Genomic DNA, 18,827 nt, shown 5'->3' with positions numbered 1-18,827 from the left:
GCCTGACTGCCTAGGTCAGAATGGAAATTTATGGATTTAATTATTTATTACACAAACTTTGAAATAATACATTTGGCCCATTGTATCTGTGGGTTACACATCCACAGATTCAGTCAACTGCAGATGGAAAATATTTGGAAAAAAATTATGTTGTTGCTTACATATACTATGTAGTTAGGGCCTGTGATGTTTACGTTTGTACTGAACATAAACAGACTTTTTCCTTGTCATTATTTCCTAAACAATACAGTATAACAAATATTTACACAGCATATGTTGTATTAAATATTATAAGTAACATAGAGATGAATTAAAGTATGCAGGTGGATGAGTGTAGGGTATATGCAACTATTATACCATTTTATATAAGGGACTTGAGCATCCATGGATTTCGGTATCTGCAGGGTATGTGTGTGTGTGTGTGTGTCTTGGAACCAGTCCACCTTGGATACCCAGGGAAGGCGCTACTCCTCTTTTCACACCTTACTTCACTCCATCTTCTGTGGAACCTAGTAGTATTTCTAATTCCTGAATGCTTCTGGGTTCTACAAAGCAAAATAGTTTTTTTTTTTTTTTTAATCCTTTTAGAAATAGTTGTCATCCTTTTTCGACTATTCTACTTTCCATATTCATCAGGTATTATCTTGTGATTTGGCATTCAGGTAATACCTAGATTTATTGAAGATGAAAATTGTTTTTTTCTTATGGTTGGTTTTTTAAGAGACAGGGATTAAATCTTTGGTTAAATCTTTACCATTTAGAAAGTGGAAATTTATTGTAAGCCTTTTTGTTTGTTTAAATAAGTTTTATTTTAAACAAAGAAGGAACATAATTATACCTCTTATAAATTTAATTTGTCCCATTATCAAACATATTTCTAAGGGGTACATTAATAGTTTCAAAATGTATAGTAGGTACAACTAAATATATATGCAGATTTTAGTTTTCATTTTTATATTGACATAAATGTAAATTGTTGGATATTGATTCAAAGGGTCGATACCCACAATCTTAATTTCAATCACCTCATTTGCTATAACAACTTCCAGTGTTTTTCTACTATGATCCGAACTCCAGTATTATTTTCCTTCTGTTGGGACTTTAAATACTTTGATGCTACAGTTTCAGTATTCTTCCCACCCTTAGTGTTCTCATTTCCTCCACTTTCGTGTCTCAGATTCTGTCATCTAGATTTATTATAATCATGTCCTTATTCATACCTTAAACATCCTTGCCTCTCTCTGTCCATCATACCCTCTACACAAACTTTATATTACCACCTACTCCATAGCTGCACCAGAGTAGCTTACAGTGGCTAAGGAAAAACACGTAATTATAATGGCTAGGCTTTACATTTTTCTTGCAAGTAGGTCTTTAATGCTGCCTAGGAATCCTATTACAGTATTCTACTCCATGGATATTTCCACTTTCCTACCTTCTCAAACCTGTAACATAAGTATGAGTAAACAGCTTAGTAGAGTGACTACCACATAAAACACATTTCTTCTTTTTGCATAGATGAAATGTAATAAACACACTGACAGGGATCTTGCTTTTTTCCCATCAACAAATATCTCAATGGGCTTTTCAGCACAAATCATGCCACATTTTTTTTCTAATGCTGAATACTTACCTGTTGGATGGCACTGCCATCCAGTTTTGTGATTCTAAATACCAATATTTTTGATGATGACTTCCAATTGTTATATCTACTAGACATTTCTGCTTAGATACCTAATAGTACAAAACTTTGTAATTTATCCTTGCATTTTTTATTTCTCTCCTTTTCTACATTATAATCTATTATATTATTCCAGCTCTACCTTCAAAATATATTTCACATCTAACCATTTCTCTCTGCCTATTGTTACCAATTTAATCCAAGGCAGCATTGCTTTATTGAGTTGCTGAAAGCCAACAACTTGAGAATTGTCGCTGCAACCTTTTCACAAAATATTTTTAGCTTTCTCTTGGTGTTCTCTTTGGTCTCTCTTCTTCCACTTTTATTCTTCCATAGTCTGCTCACACAGAGGTTAGAATATTAATCAGTCTTATTTTTCACCCACCCCAAATTTTCCAGTGGACCTTACGTCTTTTATATTAATCCTGAGAGCTTATTTAATTGTAGTAGAACTCTTTTAACATGTCCTTGATTTTCTCAACTTGCATCTCCTTCTCTGCCTCAGCCTATTTCTGTGCTTCAGCCACACTCATCACCGTGCTCTTTTTTGAGTGCCCTCCTCATCACATTTTCACCTCATAACCTTAGCACTTTTTAGTCCCTCTCCCTGGAAAACTGTTCTGTCATGTAATCATTTGCTCTCATATGTCAGCTTTTCAGAGAGGTCTTCTTGCCTGACCATCCTCTTTACCCTCTAACCTTTTTAACACACACATATATTTATAACCATACTTCACTTTTTAAAATAGATTTACCATTAACTGACATTTTTTTATTTGTATATTACCTGTTTATTTATTGTCTTCTCTCTAGAATGTAAAAAACATGAGGGCAAGTACTATGTTTTGTTCACTTTGATACTTCTAGTACGAAGAATGCTCGATATATGTTGAATTGATAAAGAGTGGGGAAGCAGTAAACAAGTGCTGCTTGAATTCTCTGTGGTGAAAGACTAGTTTTTTAATTATTAATCTGTCACAGCCTAGTACTTCATAAAATGCAATGAGTTTCAAAAGAAATATACATATTTTTAGTGTCATTTCATTATTAGATTTAGCAGATATAGATTATGCTATCAAATATTATAAACATTTCTAAAAACTTATTTTTAATTTTGTACTTAAAATGAACTGGCAACAAGTTGTGGTCAGTTCTGAGTAGCACAGCTCTAGAATAAGTTTACCATTCTGTAGTCAGCAGTTAAAATGTAAAGGATAAATAAAGTATTCTTCTCTTTGTTAGACAAGGAGAAACCAATTAAAAGCCCATGTCATACTATCTAGGCTGAATTCCTGTAGGATTATTAATTTATAAAATGGTTCTGTTAGTAATACCAGTGAAATTTTAATTATGCAGAAATGAGTCTTTTTCAGTAGATTCAGTAATCTCAAAGACATCACAATCCTTATGTTGTATCTGTTATTAAATTAGAAGTCTTTCTTCAATAGCTGTTCATTTGCTTATATGTTGGTATGTTAAATGAAAATTTCAGTGAAATTTAAATTTTACAGATTTATAAACATTTTATCTCAGTACTTTTATAAAGTACTGCTACATTATATCTAATACTTTTTCAAAAATGTATTGATCATTTTGCATTTTTCTCTGTCTTAGTATGTTGATTATTTTGTTGTTTATGTCTAGGATGGGAGGGGGGTCATTACACAATGACAATTGAAGTTTGGGATCTGGGTTTACAAGGAGATATATAGCTGGAATTAAAAGCCATTAAATTCAAGAAAATCTGTGTGGCAGCTTCCACTGGTGAATTCCAGCCAGGGTTGGTGTTAATTTTAATGCTTTTCCAACTCCTGATCTTCAGGTCATTTTGTTTTAGAGATCTAGTAGTATGTGATGAAGTAAGCTTCATTGGGATTGACTTTGTATGCTCAGGACATGCTCTGTTAAACCATTATCTCTGACTTGAGCAGTTTGAATACTCCAGATCTCTTCTGTCTTTGAGCTATTCTCCTTTTTTTATACGTTTTATATGTTAATTTAAAAAGTACTTTTGACCTTCATAGTATCATCAGATATTCTTCGGGCGGTGTGTAAGATGCTGTAAAATTACTAGCCTGCATTTTGAAACACGAGAGTATTTCTCAATTTACTGCATTGAGGCACTGTATCTCAAGAAAAAGGAAAGGTTCTCGTTGAATTTCTAAGTGGTCACCAACTTAAATACATTTCTTTTCAGGATTTATGTCTTATATTTTGATTTAAGAGCAGTAGCACTCACTATTAACATGGAGTTAGCCAAAATGTAGATAGAGTTTCAGAATAACAAATTGTGTGTGTGTGTGTGTGTGTGTGTGTGTGTGTGTGTGTGTGTGTGAAGATAGAGATACAGCATTATGTATATATGTTTATATATGTACTTAAAGGGAAATAGTGACATTTTAGAAGAAATGCATGCTCATTTATGGATATGTTTGAAGATAAGTGGATCAGTTCTTCCAAAACTGATCAGTTCGTTTTTTTAATAATTGAGCATTTATATTTGCAGATGAATAACCTAAAGGAAGGAAAAAGAAAAATTGTTTTATCAGCGCAGACTCACTTATTCTTCTACCACTATTTCCTATACTTTCACCATCTCAATAAAAATAAATGTGAATAGACAAAAGTTTAAAGTTTGTGTCATACTTGTTTCTCAGAGGACTTGAAACAAAGTTGGAAAATATTTAACATTTACAAATACAAGGGAACATTTAAAAGTACATTAACACTATGATAGGAAAATTGGTCAGTCACATTCACAGAATGCATTTTTAATGATCTTAATGAGTTTGGTAGGATCAGTTTGTTTTTCAGAGGTTGGTGATTATGCCATTCACTGGTGAGCAACACAGGGAGAGGACGACCTTTGGGGGCAGTGATCATGAACTGATTGTAAACATCTAAAGCACCTTAGATGCATCTTAGTAATAAAGGTATTAAGGAAGCAATTGTATACATAGAACAGCTGGACAGAATAGAGGTCTAGTAGGCTTGAATAGTATACTCTGACTAAGGTATATATATTTGAGGGTGTGGGAAGAGGGGTTGTTGAAGATACTACTTAAAATTTATCCTGCTGATGATTAAGATGAGGCTATTTTTAAGTGGAAAATGTTTCTGGGTCAAGCCATAGTGACACTGAGGCAGAGAAAATGTTGTAAACTAGGATGAAAACTTTATTTCTATAAAATAATTTTTCTTTCTATAAATTATGCCCGAATTGTAAAACATAGAAATTGACTAGTTTCCTTTTTTCATCTGTTTCCATTATAAATTTGTAATCTTATGGATAGATGAAGGTCTGATTCATAGTTGAATACTATAGTCTTCCTTTATTTCATAGCCATGAAGCTCATGACTGCTCTGGTGAATGTTGCCTTAAACCTCAGTATTCATCAGGATAATACACAGAGACAATATGAAGCTGAGAGAAATAAAATGATTGGGAAGAGAGCCAATGAAAGGTTGGAGTTACTACTTCAGAAACGCAAAGAGGTAAGTTTCATGATATCTGAGATTCTTATGTATAGGAAATATATTAGTTTTTTATTTTCTCTTAAACAGTTTGTATATTTTTGAAATTTATTTTTTTAAGTTATATTACTTGAACATTGCAGTTTCATTTGAAAATAATGAAATGTTGAAATAATGAAATAATGTTCAGGCAGTGATTATCTGAGTGCTGACTGATAGCAGAAGAGAATCACAGAACAATCTAGCTTTTGAAGAAAGGTGATCTGATAATTAGGTAACTGAGAAAGATTATTAGGCTGTGAGCTCAGAAAGCATGATAAGTAGTAATATCAGAACTAAGGGCTAGCAAAGCCTGCATTTCCAGGAGAAAGCCAAAGACTATATATTAGTTCATGTATAAGGAAGGCATTCCTGTGAATAAGACTGGTCTTAGTTTTCCAGTGAAATTTTCATGTGTGTTAAAAGTAATTTTAAACTGGGTTTTTAGTAGGTAATATTTTTATTCATCCAATAGGAAATAAAATTTTAGATTTGCAGTGTTAGTCTATATTTTAATTTAAAAAAGGCATAGTATCACAATAAATAAATTGCCATCAATGAATAACGGGTTATAACAGACGAGAAACAACAAACTTATGATTAGATTATTATCCATACTGTATTAGCATGCTAGGGCTGCTCTAATAGATACCACAAACCGAGTGGCCTAAAGAACAGTAATTTGTTGTCTCACAGTTCTGTAGGCTACAAGTCAATGATCACTCCAATCTTCACATGGCCTCCTCTGTGTGTGTGTGTGTGTGTGTCCCTAAATTTCTCATTTTTATAAAGACACCTATCATCATATTGAATTATGGGCCCATCATACTTCAGTATGACTTCATCTTAACCTAATACATCTACCACATGCTATTTCCAAATAAGTAATGAGGGTTAGGACTTAAGCAGATGAATATTTGAGGAACACAATTCAAATCATAACACATACCATACTTGAAACTCTGGAAGTAAATTTTGGAACTCTGGCTTCAGGGTAAGTAGTGCTAACCAAACCGTATACCTTTTATAAATTAGTTATTTTTAATGATAAATGCAGCAAAAATAGTTTGTAAAACCTAAAGTTAAGTTGCAATATTTTGAATTCTTTAGTATAAAAGTACTTTAAAGCTTATTTCAGTAAAGCATGAAACAAATTATAAAGCAAAAGAATAAGTCTAAGGTACTGTGTCACATTGGAGTATGCACTGAAAGCCAATACTTCACTGAGTATTACTACAAAACAAATTAGAATAAGAAATAGCACCTTGAATGTAATTTTGTATCAGTATTTTTGTTCCTTTTGAGCAGTGAATAAACTCAAGCTTTAACTGATCAGTAGTATTGCCTGAAATTTATTATATTTGCTATAGTGTTTTATTTTGTTGCTGCATTCCACCACTGATGGCTAGAGATCCTTGTTATATTTTTTTATGCCTCCTATATTAGGAACTTGGCCTACCCTCCAGTTATGGATTAACCAGATGCAGAGTAATTTGGATAATTTAGGTAGAATAGGAAGCTTTATATATAGTAGCAAGTAGGATAATGATGAATGTTTTATTACCAAGAAAGGCAAAACCAAGCCAGAGACCTGGTTTGAAAAGAAGAATAGAAATTGAGGCCTATTCCCAAAGCATGATATTTTGGAAATAGGAATTTGGCCACACTTATCAGCAACACACCTTGTTAGTCACTATATCGTATGTTTCAACAGATAACAGAGAAACTTGAAAGCCAATGTAGTACAGCTATAAAAATGATGCAAAAATACTGGTAATATAGGACATTCATTGCACAGTGAGAAAAAGGACGGATAATTACCCCAAAATGAGAATAATCAGTTATTAAAAACAGTTGGAAATGTTCATTCCAAATAAAATGATCAACATTTTAATTTACATTTTTTTATTATTATTTCAGCTACAAGAAAACCAAGATGAAATCGAAAATATGATGAACTCTATTTTTAAGGGTATATTTGTTCATAGATACCGGTAAGGTATTTTAAAAACCATTTCAAAAATTTTTAACAAATAATTTTTACTTCTTTGAAGTCCTAGGAAATTATAGATATATAAAACTCTGCTTTGTTTTGTTTTCTGAAAAACAGCTTTGGCTATAAAAGCTAAATAAATGTCATACCATTACTGTGGATAACATTGTACCACCACTGCCACACCCTTCCAAATATACTATTAGAGGCATCCTATGTACTTGGATTTGTATTGATGTGATATTAATTAATAAGGTATTTTTAAGTTAATGTGGCCTTGATAAGATGTGATTCTCTTGATATTGAAAAAATTAATTGCCTTGCTTCCTGCCCTATAGTAATCTTGTTCTGTGGACAAATTAACCAGTAGTCTTTTAAAAATGCCTCTGTGAAGATGAGAGAAAAAGGCACCTCTACAGATACTACAGCAACTTGCTCTATAACATTACTTTTTTTTCCCTTCAATTTTATACATAAAAGTAGAAGCAAAGTATTTCCAAAATATTTTTTTCATGCTTCATTGCAAATGAGTTCAGTTTGTCTTTCTGTGAAACCTATGAACTTTCAAAATATTAACTACATTATTCAAGAACATATTTCACAGAGAATTAATGGTTCATATACATAAACTTGTTAGCTTCCCTTAATTAGATGTGACGTTATATGATTCAGTAGACAGATAATGGAAGCACTATTTTTAGACGTGTTTGAGACTTTAATTGATTAGTTAATTTAAAAAGTTAGTTAAAACAGGGAAATCATTAAAGAATAATTTTGATTTAATTCAAAATATAAAAAGTTCTTTCGAATAGGTCTTTAGGCCTTTGAGTATGGATTGACTGAAGTTTTATATCCTCTTTTTTGCCCAAACTACACATATAATGAATTACTTAAAAATTTATTTGCATAAGATAGAACTTCTGAATGCCTACCATGCAATCTTTTTTGAAATTACAACTTTGTAGAGGTATAATTAACATGAACTGCACATTTAACTGCATAATTTTATTGAGTTTCGATGTAATATATGGCAGAACTACCTACCACAGGCAAGATAATATACATATGCATCGTCCAGAAAAGTTTCCTTATGCAAAATTGTAATTCCTCCCTACAGCCTTTTCTACCACTCTCCGCCCCCCTCACCTTCCTAAAGCAATCGTTAAGCTGCCAACTGATTTGTTTATATTTTATGGAGTCATGTAGTATGTACTCCTCATTTTTGTTGTTTCAGTCTGGATTCTTGCACTAAGCAAAATTAGGATCTTTCATCATTAAGACTGTTGACTTTAAGTTTTTTATACATGCCCTATATCGGGTTAAGAAAGTCTTTTTCTATTTCTAGTTTTCTGAGACTTTTTATTATTAGGAATGGATGTTGGCTATTGTCAGATGCTTTTCAATATCTGTTGAAGTCATTATGCTTTTTTATTATTAAGGCTGATTATGTAGTAAATTAAATTGGTGGATTTTCAAATGATAACCTTAAATTCTTGGGATAAAATCTACATGGTCATGATATATTATTCTTTTTTATATTGTTAGAATGTGATTTGTTGAAATTTCCATAAGAATTTTTGCATATGTATTCAAGAGGGATCTATATCTCTAACTTTTTATTCAGTTGAATGTCTTTGACTGATTTCAATACTAGGGTAATTGGTACTTTTTTCTTCTTGAGATATGAATTATACCATTGAGACCTAGAGTTTTCTTTCTAGGGATATTGTTAACTACAAATTACATATCCATAGTACATATAAGGTGGTTTAGCTTATGTCTTATAAGAAAATGACACATCTAAATAGTTGAGTTATTTTTAACAAGTATCAGCATAAAATCGTTCATAATATTAGCAGTTTCACACACAAAGCTGTCTCTTTCTCATATGAGTTTGGCTAGAGCTAATCAGTTATATTTATTTTACCTTAGGAAATAGATTTTGGTTACACTGAACTTCTCTATTTTTTTTTTTTTCTTTTTAATCGATTTCTGCTGTATTCTTTATTCTCTTCTACTTTCTGCTTACTTTGAGTTTCAGTTTCTCTGCTGTTTAGTTTCTTGAGTGGAAGCTAAGGTAATTGGTTTGAAGTTTTTCTTTTTTTCTAATATAGGAATTTTTCCTATATTTTTATCTCTTAGTAGTACTTTAGGTATGTGTTACTTTATGACCCACAATATAGTATCTTGATAAATGTTTTATTTGCTTAGGAAAAAATGTATATTGTGCTTTTTGTTTTTATATCAATTAAATCAACATTATTGATAGTGTTCCCCAAGTCCTTTCTATCCTTACTGATTTTCTGTTCAACAATTATTGAGAAGGATTTTGAGTAATTTTTTATATTCTTGATACAAGTACATTATTACATAAATGATCTGCAGGGGTTTTTTATACCATGTGGCTTTTGTTTCATTTTCTTTTAAAAAAATTTTTTTAAATTACTGTTGACATTCAATATTATATTAGTTTCAATGTACAGCATAGGGGTTAGACATGTATTTAACTTGCAAAGTGACCCCTTCAATAATTCTAACATCCACCTGGCACCAAACATAGTTATCACAGTATTATGGACTATATTCCCTGTGCTGTACTTTACATGTTTGTGACTGTTTTGTAACTGCCAATGTGCACTTCTTAATTTCTTCACCCTTTTCACCCAGCCCCCTAAACTCTCTCACATCTGGCAACCATCAGTTTTTTCTCTGTCTCTATAGTCTGTTTCCGTTTCGTTTGTTTACTTTGTTTTCCACATGTAAGTGAAATCATGTGGTATCTGTCTTCCTCTGTCTACTTATTTCACCTAGCATAATAGCCTCTAGGTCTATCCATGTTGTTGCAAATGGTAAGATTTCATTCTTTTTGATGGCCAGGTAATATTTCATTGTATACAAATACCAATCTTCTTTATCCAATCATCTATTGATGGACACTTAGGTTGCTTCTATACCTTGGCTATTGCAAATAATGCTGCAGTGAACATAAGGATGCATCTATCTTTTTGACTTAGTGTTTTGTATTTATTCAGATACAAACCCAGAAATGGGATTGCTGGGTCATACGGTAGTTTTATTTTTAACTCTCTGAGGAACCGCTATATTGTTTTCCATAGTGGCTGCACTAATTTGCGACCCAACAGTGCATGGTGGTTTCCTTTTCTCCACATCCTCACCAACACTTGTTTGTTGATTTATGGATGATAGGCATTATGACAGGTGTGGGGTGATAGTTCACTGTGGCTTTAATTTGCATTTCTCTGATGATTAGTGATGATGAGCATCTTCTCAGATGTCTGTTGGCCATCTGTATGCCCTCTTTGGAGAAATGTCTATTCAGATCCTCAGCCCACTTTTTAATCAGGCTGTTCGGTTTTGTTTTGTTTTTTTTTTGTTTTGGTATTAAGCTGTATGATACTTTGGATATTAACCTCCTGTAGGCTGTATCATTGGCAAATATCGTCTCTCATTCAGTGGGTTGTCTTTTCGTTCTCTTGGTTTCCTTTGCTATGCAAAACCTTTCTAGTTTGACGTAGTCCCATTTGTTTGTTTTTTCTTAGTTTCCTTTGCCTGAGGAGATACATCAGAAAAAACATCACGAAGAGCAATGTCAGAGAGTTTTACTTGCTGTTTTTTTTCCTAGGAGTTGTATGGTTTCAGGTCTTACATTTAGGCCTTCAATCCATTGAGTTTATTCTTATATGTGGTGTAAGAAAGTGATCCAGTTTCACTTTTTTGCATGTATCTGTCCAGTTTTCCCAACACCATTTATTGAATAACTGTCTTTGCTCCATTCTTGCCTCGTTTGGCGGAGATTAATTGACCACATAGGCATGGGTTTATTTCTGGGATCTCTATTCTTTTCCATTGATCTGTGTGTCTGTTTTTGTGCCAGCGCCGTGCCATTTTGATTACTAGAACCTTATAGCGTAGTTTGATATCTGGCAGCCTGATATCTCCATCTTTGTCCTTCTTTCTCAAGACTGCTGTGGCTGTTCGGGGTCTTCTGTGCTTCCATATATATTTTAGAATTATTTGTTCTAGTGCTGTGAAAAATGCCATTGGTATTTTGATAGGAATTGCATTAAATATACATTGTCAACTTAGAATTACATACCAAGAGCAAACATCTGTCAAAAATGAAGGTGAGAGTGAAATGGTTGGAAAATTGTCTCCCCCAAAAACAACTAAAAAGACAAAAAACAGTTATTTCAGTTTTATGGAAATAACCAAAAAATTAAGCATTTATTTATAAAAAGCTGAACTTCGGGTTAAAATGGTGCAAACCTGTGGCATTCTGGAATGGAACTAAACCCTTCAAACAACCTAAAATCCAGAGCACTAGATGTAGTAGAGTTACCAGGGTTGGGGATGTCTGTGAAAACCACTAGTTTTAATGCTGAGGGAGCTAACTTGATTTGGAGCTAAATGCTAGCTACCATATACCCTTTACATAGGATTTGAAAAGATAAGAGAAGTATTGGAAAGTAGTAGTATTAATGAGATAACTGAAATTTTACAAAATTGCTTCTTTTTTCTGTGTACTGCCCTATACTAACACTTAACATTCTCTAAGATGTTTATTTTAATCATTTTTCTGTACGTTATGATCTCTATTCTCAAGTTCTTGTCCACAGTCTAATAAAGAATACAGTATACCTTTTCAGTAACTCTTTCAGCTATTCCTTTCTCCCCTAAGCTATTTCAAAAAAAAAAAAAAATTATCTACAGTTGTTCTATTTTGGAAAATGTAAATTTTTTTAATCCAAATATTAGTGACAGACTTGGTTGAGATATGAATTCATTGTGTACTACAATTTAGATAATGGTTCTTCTTGAAACTTGTAATTATTTCTCACTCAAGAGCTCTCATGAGATTCCATGTACCTTTGAGAGATAATTGTGTCAAAACAGCCATATTAGCCAAGAGCTAGTCTCTGAAATTTGTAATGTAGTCATTTTAATTTAGTCAACTTCTTTGCTAGCAAAGACCTTGTAAAGATAGTACATGAAACATTTAATTAAAATTAATTACAATTAAATTTCATTTTATTTGTAAGCAGAAAGTATTTTAATTTCATCTGCCAATAAAGTAATCCAAAAAGGAAAACAAGTCCAGATATTAAATTATATCGTCTTGTCTCCTAAAAAAAGACATGCTTAACTGTGAAAATCAGTAAATTAGATATATTTTTCATGGGAATGAACATAATTATATTTTATGCTGTAAAATGGAGTTACAACAAAGGATTAATTGCCCTATAGTAATTCTTTTCTAGTTTTATTTTTCTCTCTTTGAGTTCACAAAGAGAGAGTTTGAGTTTCTCTCTTTGACTTTATTTTAGTTGTTCATTTCAAGGCTCCAATACCAGAATGCTATTAAAATTAGCCCATCTTACAATTGTCTTATACCTTTCCTCTTGTCTTAACTAACTTCTTTGCCCTCTATTTTAATCTTCGCTTTGGAAACTACCAGACATTTGGAGCTAAATATTTCTAAATGGAGTGAGGCCATTGGAAATTAGGCATTAAAAAGAAATTTAATATGAAAACTGAAGATTGGAGGACTCGTATGCATAAGAAAAATATCTATATATCAAAAGATATGTTGTAATCAAATCAGGGAATAATTAAAAGCATACTGCATTTTTATTTATGCTTCATCTACTTAAATAGAATGTTAGTTCTTACAGGTCAAGAAAGCTATATCTGATAATAAGAGGATATGACAGGAATTATGGAAGAACTGAGACTTCATTGCAGCTTGAAGGAATAATCATCGTAGGTAATCAGAATGGAATTAAGGGCATTGTAGGCAAGGGATGCCATAGACATAGATGCTGATGCATTAGAGCTATTTGGTCTACAGTCTTTTATGGACCAGATTGCAAGAAGATTTGTTATAGGTAGATTGTTAAAAGCCTTTAATAATAAAATGTTATAATGAGTTATCTCTTGCCATGTAACAAATACCCCAAAACTTAGCAATGTAAAACAAACATTTGTTATATCGTAGTTTCTATGGAACAAGAATCTGGTAGCTGCCTAGCTAGGTGGTTCTGGTTTAAGTTCTCTCATCAAATTGTAATCAAGACTTTGGTTGAGGTTATAGTCATTTGGAGGCTTGACTGGGATTGGAATATCTGCTTCTAGTAATGCTTTCTTACATGGCTGGTGTCAGAAGACCTCAGTTACTCACCACACGGAGTTCTGTATAGGGCCATGAGAGTGTCTTCAAGACATGGCAGTTGGCTGTCCTTCAAGAGAGTGATCAAGAGAGAACAAAACAAAAGTCACAATGTCTTTTTCACCTCGCCTCAGAAGTTAAAATTCATTTTTCCACCACATTACCTTTGTTAGAAACAAGTTACCATGTACACCAACATTCTAGAAAAGACGAATTTGCCTTCATCAAAGGGAATATTAACCAAGATTCTGTGGGCGTATTTTAAAACCACCATAAAGAAGTTCTAATTTTTACTCTATAGTGTGTGATTATGTAATATAACTACATGTAGAGAATGATTAATTTAGCATGGTGGTATCAGCAGGCAAAGCGGATTGGGGCTTCAGAATCTAAATAGTAAACAAATCATCTAGGTACTTTTAATAGTAGCAGAATGGACTGTCTGACCATATATTGTAAGTCAAACTGAAAGTCTACAAAAGATATTTGAAGTTAAGGCGGGAGGTGTCAGATTGGTATCTCAAGTAGGCAAGGAGCTGTGTTCCGTAATGTAAGTTTTAAGAAGTCCATTAGGTGAGACAGGAAGGCATTAGAAATTAGGCTTAGACTTAGAGATAGTTATAATAAAAGATTTTCAAGACAGTTTCCCTACTGAAATAAAGCTAAACATGTATATTCCTGAGCCTTGGAAATTAGCCACCCGTAATCTCAATGTCAATGGTAATGGTATTGATAATAGCAATGCCAGTGGTAATGAATGGAAGAATGATTGAGCTCTGTATATATGAAGTTACCATACTTAGTCGTCACTATAGTTTGAATCAGCGTACCATACCTATTCATGTTGTCCTTAGTCTGCTTCCCAGAGAATGTTTAATAAAAATGTAGCCTAGTGTTTTTTGTGTTTTCGTTTTAGTATTTTTACAAGGATGATATAGCAGAGAATAAGTGCAGCATATCTCTGGGAAATAACTACTTGATAGGACTAAGAAAGCTAAAATGCTGTGATTTGGGTGTTTTGTGATTGTGTTTTGGTTTTTTTTGGAGGAGGTGGCTGTTTTATATTTGCTGCTGTTGTTATTTGTTTTTATTTGTACAGAAGACAAAGTTTATGAAGTAGCAGTTCACAGAGATGGAAATTTATATTAAATAGTAGAACAATACGAAGTGACAGGCAAAGATGTTTGAACCCCCAACTTATGTAGAAATTGGTTAATACTAATAAAACTAAAAACTGTATTTCTTCTCACCCAGTAATATCGCTTCTAGGTATAAAAGCTGTCTGTGTCCTATAATCAGGTACACAGTGTTCCAATAAAAATAACTCACTTGCCTTGCCATGTGTGAAGCACTTTAGTATTTTCTATCTGAATACTTTTATGTTTTTGGTGCCACTCACTAAATTTATCTCATAATAGGCAATGATGCACTGTTTGAAAAACACTGCCCTATGGAAACTCTCACACATGTGCACAAGGAGGCATGTACAAGAATGTTCATGGCATTTCATTGTTAATAACAACAAAAACTTAGAAACAATATAATGTCTGCCATTGAATGTATATATAATTTGTAACATTATAGAAATGAACACTGAACATCCGCTAAAACAAATATATGAACTATATGAATCAGTATGTATAAGCGGCAAAACATTGTTTGTGAAAAAAGCAAATTGGAGAGGGTGCCTATAGGATTAGCTATGTAAAACAACATGTATAGAGTTAAAGCATAAAGGTATAGATGGAAATGACAGTCATTGAATCAAGGATAGTCATTTATTTGGGGGGAGGGAGATGCATCAGAAAGAAGTGTATAGGAAGTTTCAACTATAATATTTTATTTCTTAACAGCATTGGATACATGTATATTCATTGTATTGTCTTTAACTTTTTTTATATCTGAAATTTTAAATATACTGAACAAAATAAATGTCTTTGAGCTATTCACATTCCGTATTATAAAGGTCTAGGAACATCCTTTTAGTTGTAGACAAGCTACTTTTCATACTCTATTGTCTGTAAAAGATGATATTGTCGATTCTTAAAAGATAATAGTAAATAGACTAGATTCAAGATGGCATATAAGGTAAAGGCTGTACACACCTGTAGCAACCACACCAAAATTATAACAAAACTAAAGAGCAGCCAGTATGCGGAGTCACCAGAGGTCTGACTGAACAGAAGCCCTACAATTAGATCACCCCAAATAATAGGTCACCTCAAAACGATAGCAGGAGTGGAGACGTGAAATGGCCTGGTCTCACACCTGGACTGAGTGTGTCAATCAAGAATGGGGGCTGGGGAGTGGAGAGGAGGGAAGTAGGTAGGTGGGATAAAAGGGGTCAAATATGTGGTGACAGAAAGAAATCTAACTATGAGAGGTGAACAACAAATATATATACACACATACATATACATATGTATACATATATAATTTTTAAATTAAAAGGGAATCAGGAGGGCTGTCTTGACTGTAGAGCCACCTCCCCCACCAGAGGAGCGAGGGGTTCCAGCAACATACTGGGCTCCCCAGCCCAGGGTTCCAGTGCCAGGAAGAGAAGTCTCCATAACCTCTGGCTGTGAAAACCAGTGGAGATTGCGGCTCAGTGAGACAGAAGGTTGCAGAAAGCAGAGACCTTTCTCTTAAAGGGCCTGTACCTCGTCTTACTCACTGATGGACTCGCTTGCTCTGAACTCCAGCACTGGGGCAGCTCCCCCACCAGAGGAGCGAGGGGTTCCAGCAACATACTGGGCTCCCCAGCCCAGGGTTCCAGTGCCAGGAAGAGAAGTCTCCATAACCTCTGGCTGTGAAAACCAGTGCAGATTGCGGCTCAGTGAGACAGAAGGTTGCAGAAAGCAGAGACCTTTCTCTTAAAGGGCCTGTACCTCGTCTTACTCACTGATGGACTCGCTTGCTCTGAACTCCAGCACTGGGGCAGCTGCTCAAAGGGCAGCAGGGACAAACAGGGAGGTGCTAAGCTGTTGGGTTTCAGGGCAAAGGCTGGAGGGGTGCTGGCTCCCGGACAGAGGTACAGGCAGAAGCTATTTTCCCTTTGTTGAGCCCTGCCCCACTACCAGCCTGCAGGTGCCATCACCCTGAATAACACAAGTCACTCTACCCAGGGGATTCCCTGAGACTCCGCCTCTCTCAACTTGTGGGCTTACGCAAGCCACTCCAATGGTTTATTCCATATAAATTAGCTGTCTTGGCTCTTGCTGCAAACTTTAATAAAATCTCTCAAAGGCTTACAAATCCAAAATAGCATCTGACCTCAGCATGTACCATATCTCTTGCTAAGTAGCCCCAAGCCCTGCACCACTGTTAGCTGTTCTCAGTTTCAAACTCGGCCCCTTGAGGTACCTATAAGCCCAGCATGGGGTAGGAGGGTGGAAATCATATGTGGATTGCCTGGTGACTCTTACCAGGTGGCCCTGGAGGTGCACAGGCTGTGGCTGACCTTGACCTGCAACTGGACATCCCCCCCCCAGGACAGTACCACTGGACCCTATAGCATACCTACTACATAAAGTCACTCTACTAAAATCGGGAGACTTAGGAGCCCTAACCAATATATAGAAACAGACACAGAGAGACAGCCAAACTGAGGAGACAAAGAAGCATGTCCCACATGAAAGAATAAAACAAAGCTCCAGAAAAAGAATTCACCGAAATGGAGATAAGCAATCTACTAGATGCAGAGTTCAAAACACTGGTTATAATGTTGCTCAAGGAATTTAGGAGAAGAGTAACTCAGTGAGAACTTTAAAAAACGGATACACATAAAAATGGAGGTGGAAAACAAAAGGGAGCCAGTCAGAAAGGAAGAATACAATATCTGAGATGAAAAGTACATTAGAGGGAATCAAAAGAGTGGATGAGACGGAGGATCGAATCAGTGACATAGAGGATGGGGCAGCAGAGGACACGCAATCAGAACAGAAACAAGAAAAAAGAATCCAAAAATGAAGATAGTTTAAGAAGCTTCTTGAACAACATCAAGTGTAACAACATTCACATTACAGATGTACCAGAAGGAGAAGAGAGAGCACAAGAAATTGAAAACCTATTTGAAGAAATAACAAAAACTTCCCTAACCTGGTGAAGGAAATAGATGTACAACCCCAGGAAGTTCAGAGAGTCCCAAACAAGATGAACTCAAAGAGACCCACACCAAGACACATCGTAATTAAAATGCTAAAGTTTAAATTAAAAAAGAATCTTAAAAGCAACAAGAAAAAAAGCAATCAGTTACATACAAGGAAATGCCCATAAGAATGTCAGCTGATTTCTCAACAAAACTTTATAGGCCAGAAGGGCTTGGCACAAAATGTTCAAAGTGATAAAAACCCATGACCAAGATTACCCAACAAAGTTATCATTTAGAATTGAAGGACACATAGTTTCCCAGACAAGAAAAAGCTAAAGGAGTTCATCACTTTCAAACCAGTATTATAGGAAATGTTGGAGGGACTTTTTTAAGAAGTTGAAAAAGATAATGTTTCAGAAGTCTAAATAAAGAATGGCAATAGCTACATATCTATCAACAAGTACTTCAAAAGATAGGATGGCTGAATGAATAAGAAAACAAGACCCCTGTACATTCTGCCTACAGGAGACGCACATCAGATTAAAAGACACAGAGACTAAAAGTAAGGGGATGGAAAAAGATATTTCATGATTGACTCAGAGGGTATTGTGCTGAATAGAGTAAATCAGAGGAAGACAGATGCCTTATGATTGTACGTATATGTGGAATCTAAAGAGCAAAATAATTGAACAAACAGAACCAAACTCATAAATACAGATAACATTTTGAGGGTTACCAGATGGGTAGGGGATTGTTGGGGCAGTGAAAAAAGGGGAAGGGATTAAGAACTACAAATGGGTAGTTACACAGTAGTCATGGAGATAGAAAGTATAGTATAAGGAATATAGCCAATAATATTGTAATAACTATGTATGGTGAGGATTTATTGGGATAATCACTTTGTGAGTTATGTAGATATCTCACTGTGTTGTACACCTGAAACAAATATAGTATTGTATGCCAACTATAAACTGAAAAATAAAAAAAAAATTATTATTAAAAGAAACCTGCTTGCTACAAATATAAACTCTATTGTTTTGTTATTTGATTTTTCAGTATTAAAGGAAATATCCATATTTTAAAAAAAGATTATAATAGTAAGTAAACATTTATGGAAGTTTTATTAAGTACCAGGCACAGTCCTAAGTCTTTTACTTTTATTAAGAGATTTTATTCTCACAATAGCTCTGTGAGCTCTAGGTACAGTTATTATCCATGTTTTACAGATGAGGAAATCTAAGAAAGAGGATATAACTTGCCTAAAGCCACACAGCTTAGTAAAAGCAGAGCCAGGATTTGAACTCAGAATGTCTTGCTCCAGAGCCTGTACCATTAGCCTCTATGCTGTAGAATCTCTCCATGA

At 34.2% G+C, this 18,827-nt stretch overlaps 1 protein-coding gene across 1 annotated transcript in view; it reads left to right on the top strand.

The window, feature by feature from the left end:
• STAG1 (stromal antigen 1) overlaps window positions 1–18,827 on the top strand; it is a 335,236-nt gene that overhangs the window by 186,854 nt on the left and 129,555 nt on the right. The window contains exons 8-9 of the mRNA XM_023538374.1: window positions 5,025–5,176; window positions 7,115–7,188. Of these exons, the coding sequence (XP_023394142.1) occupies window positions 5,025–5,176; window positions 7,115–7,188 (226 nt within the window). The remainder of the gene's footprint in view (window positions 1–5,024; window positions 5,177–7,114; window positions 7,189–18,827) is intronic.

The sequence above is a fragment of the Pteropus vampyrus genome, unplaced genomic scaffold, assembly GCF_000151845.1.
Source record: "Pteropus vampyrus isolate Shadow unplaced genomic scaffold, Pvam_2.0 Scaffold220, whole genome shotgun sequence".
NCBI classification, from domain to species: Eukaryota; Metazoa; Chordata; class Mammalia; order Chiroptera; family Pteropodidae; genus Pteropus; species Pteropus vampyrus.
The sequence above is the reverse complement of the archived record's forward strand: the minus strand, read 5'-3'. Positions and strand labels throughout refer to the sequence as shown.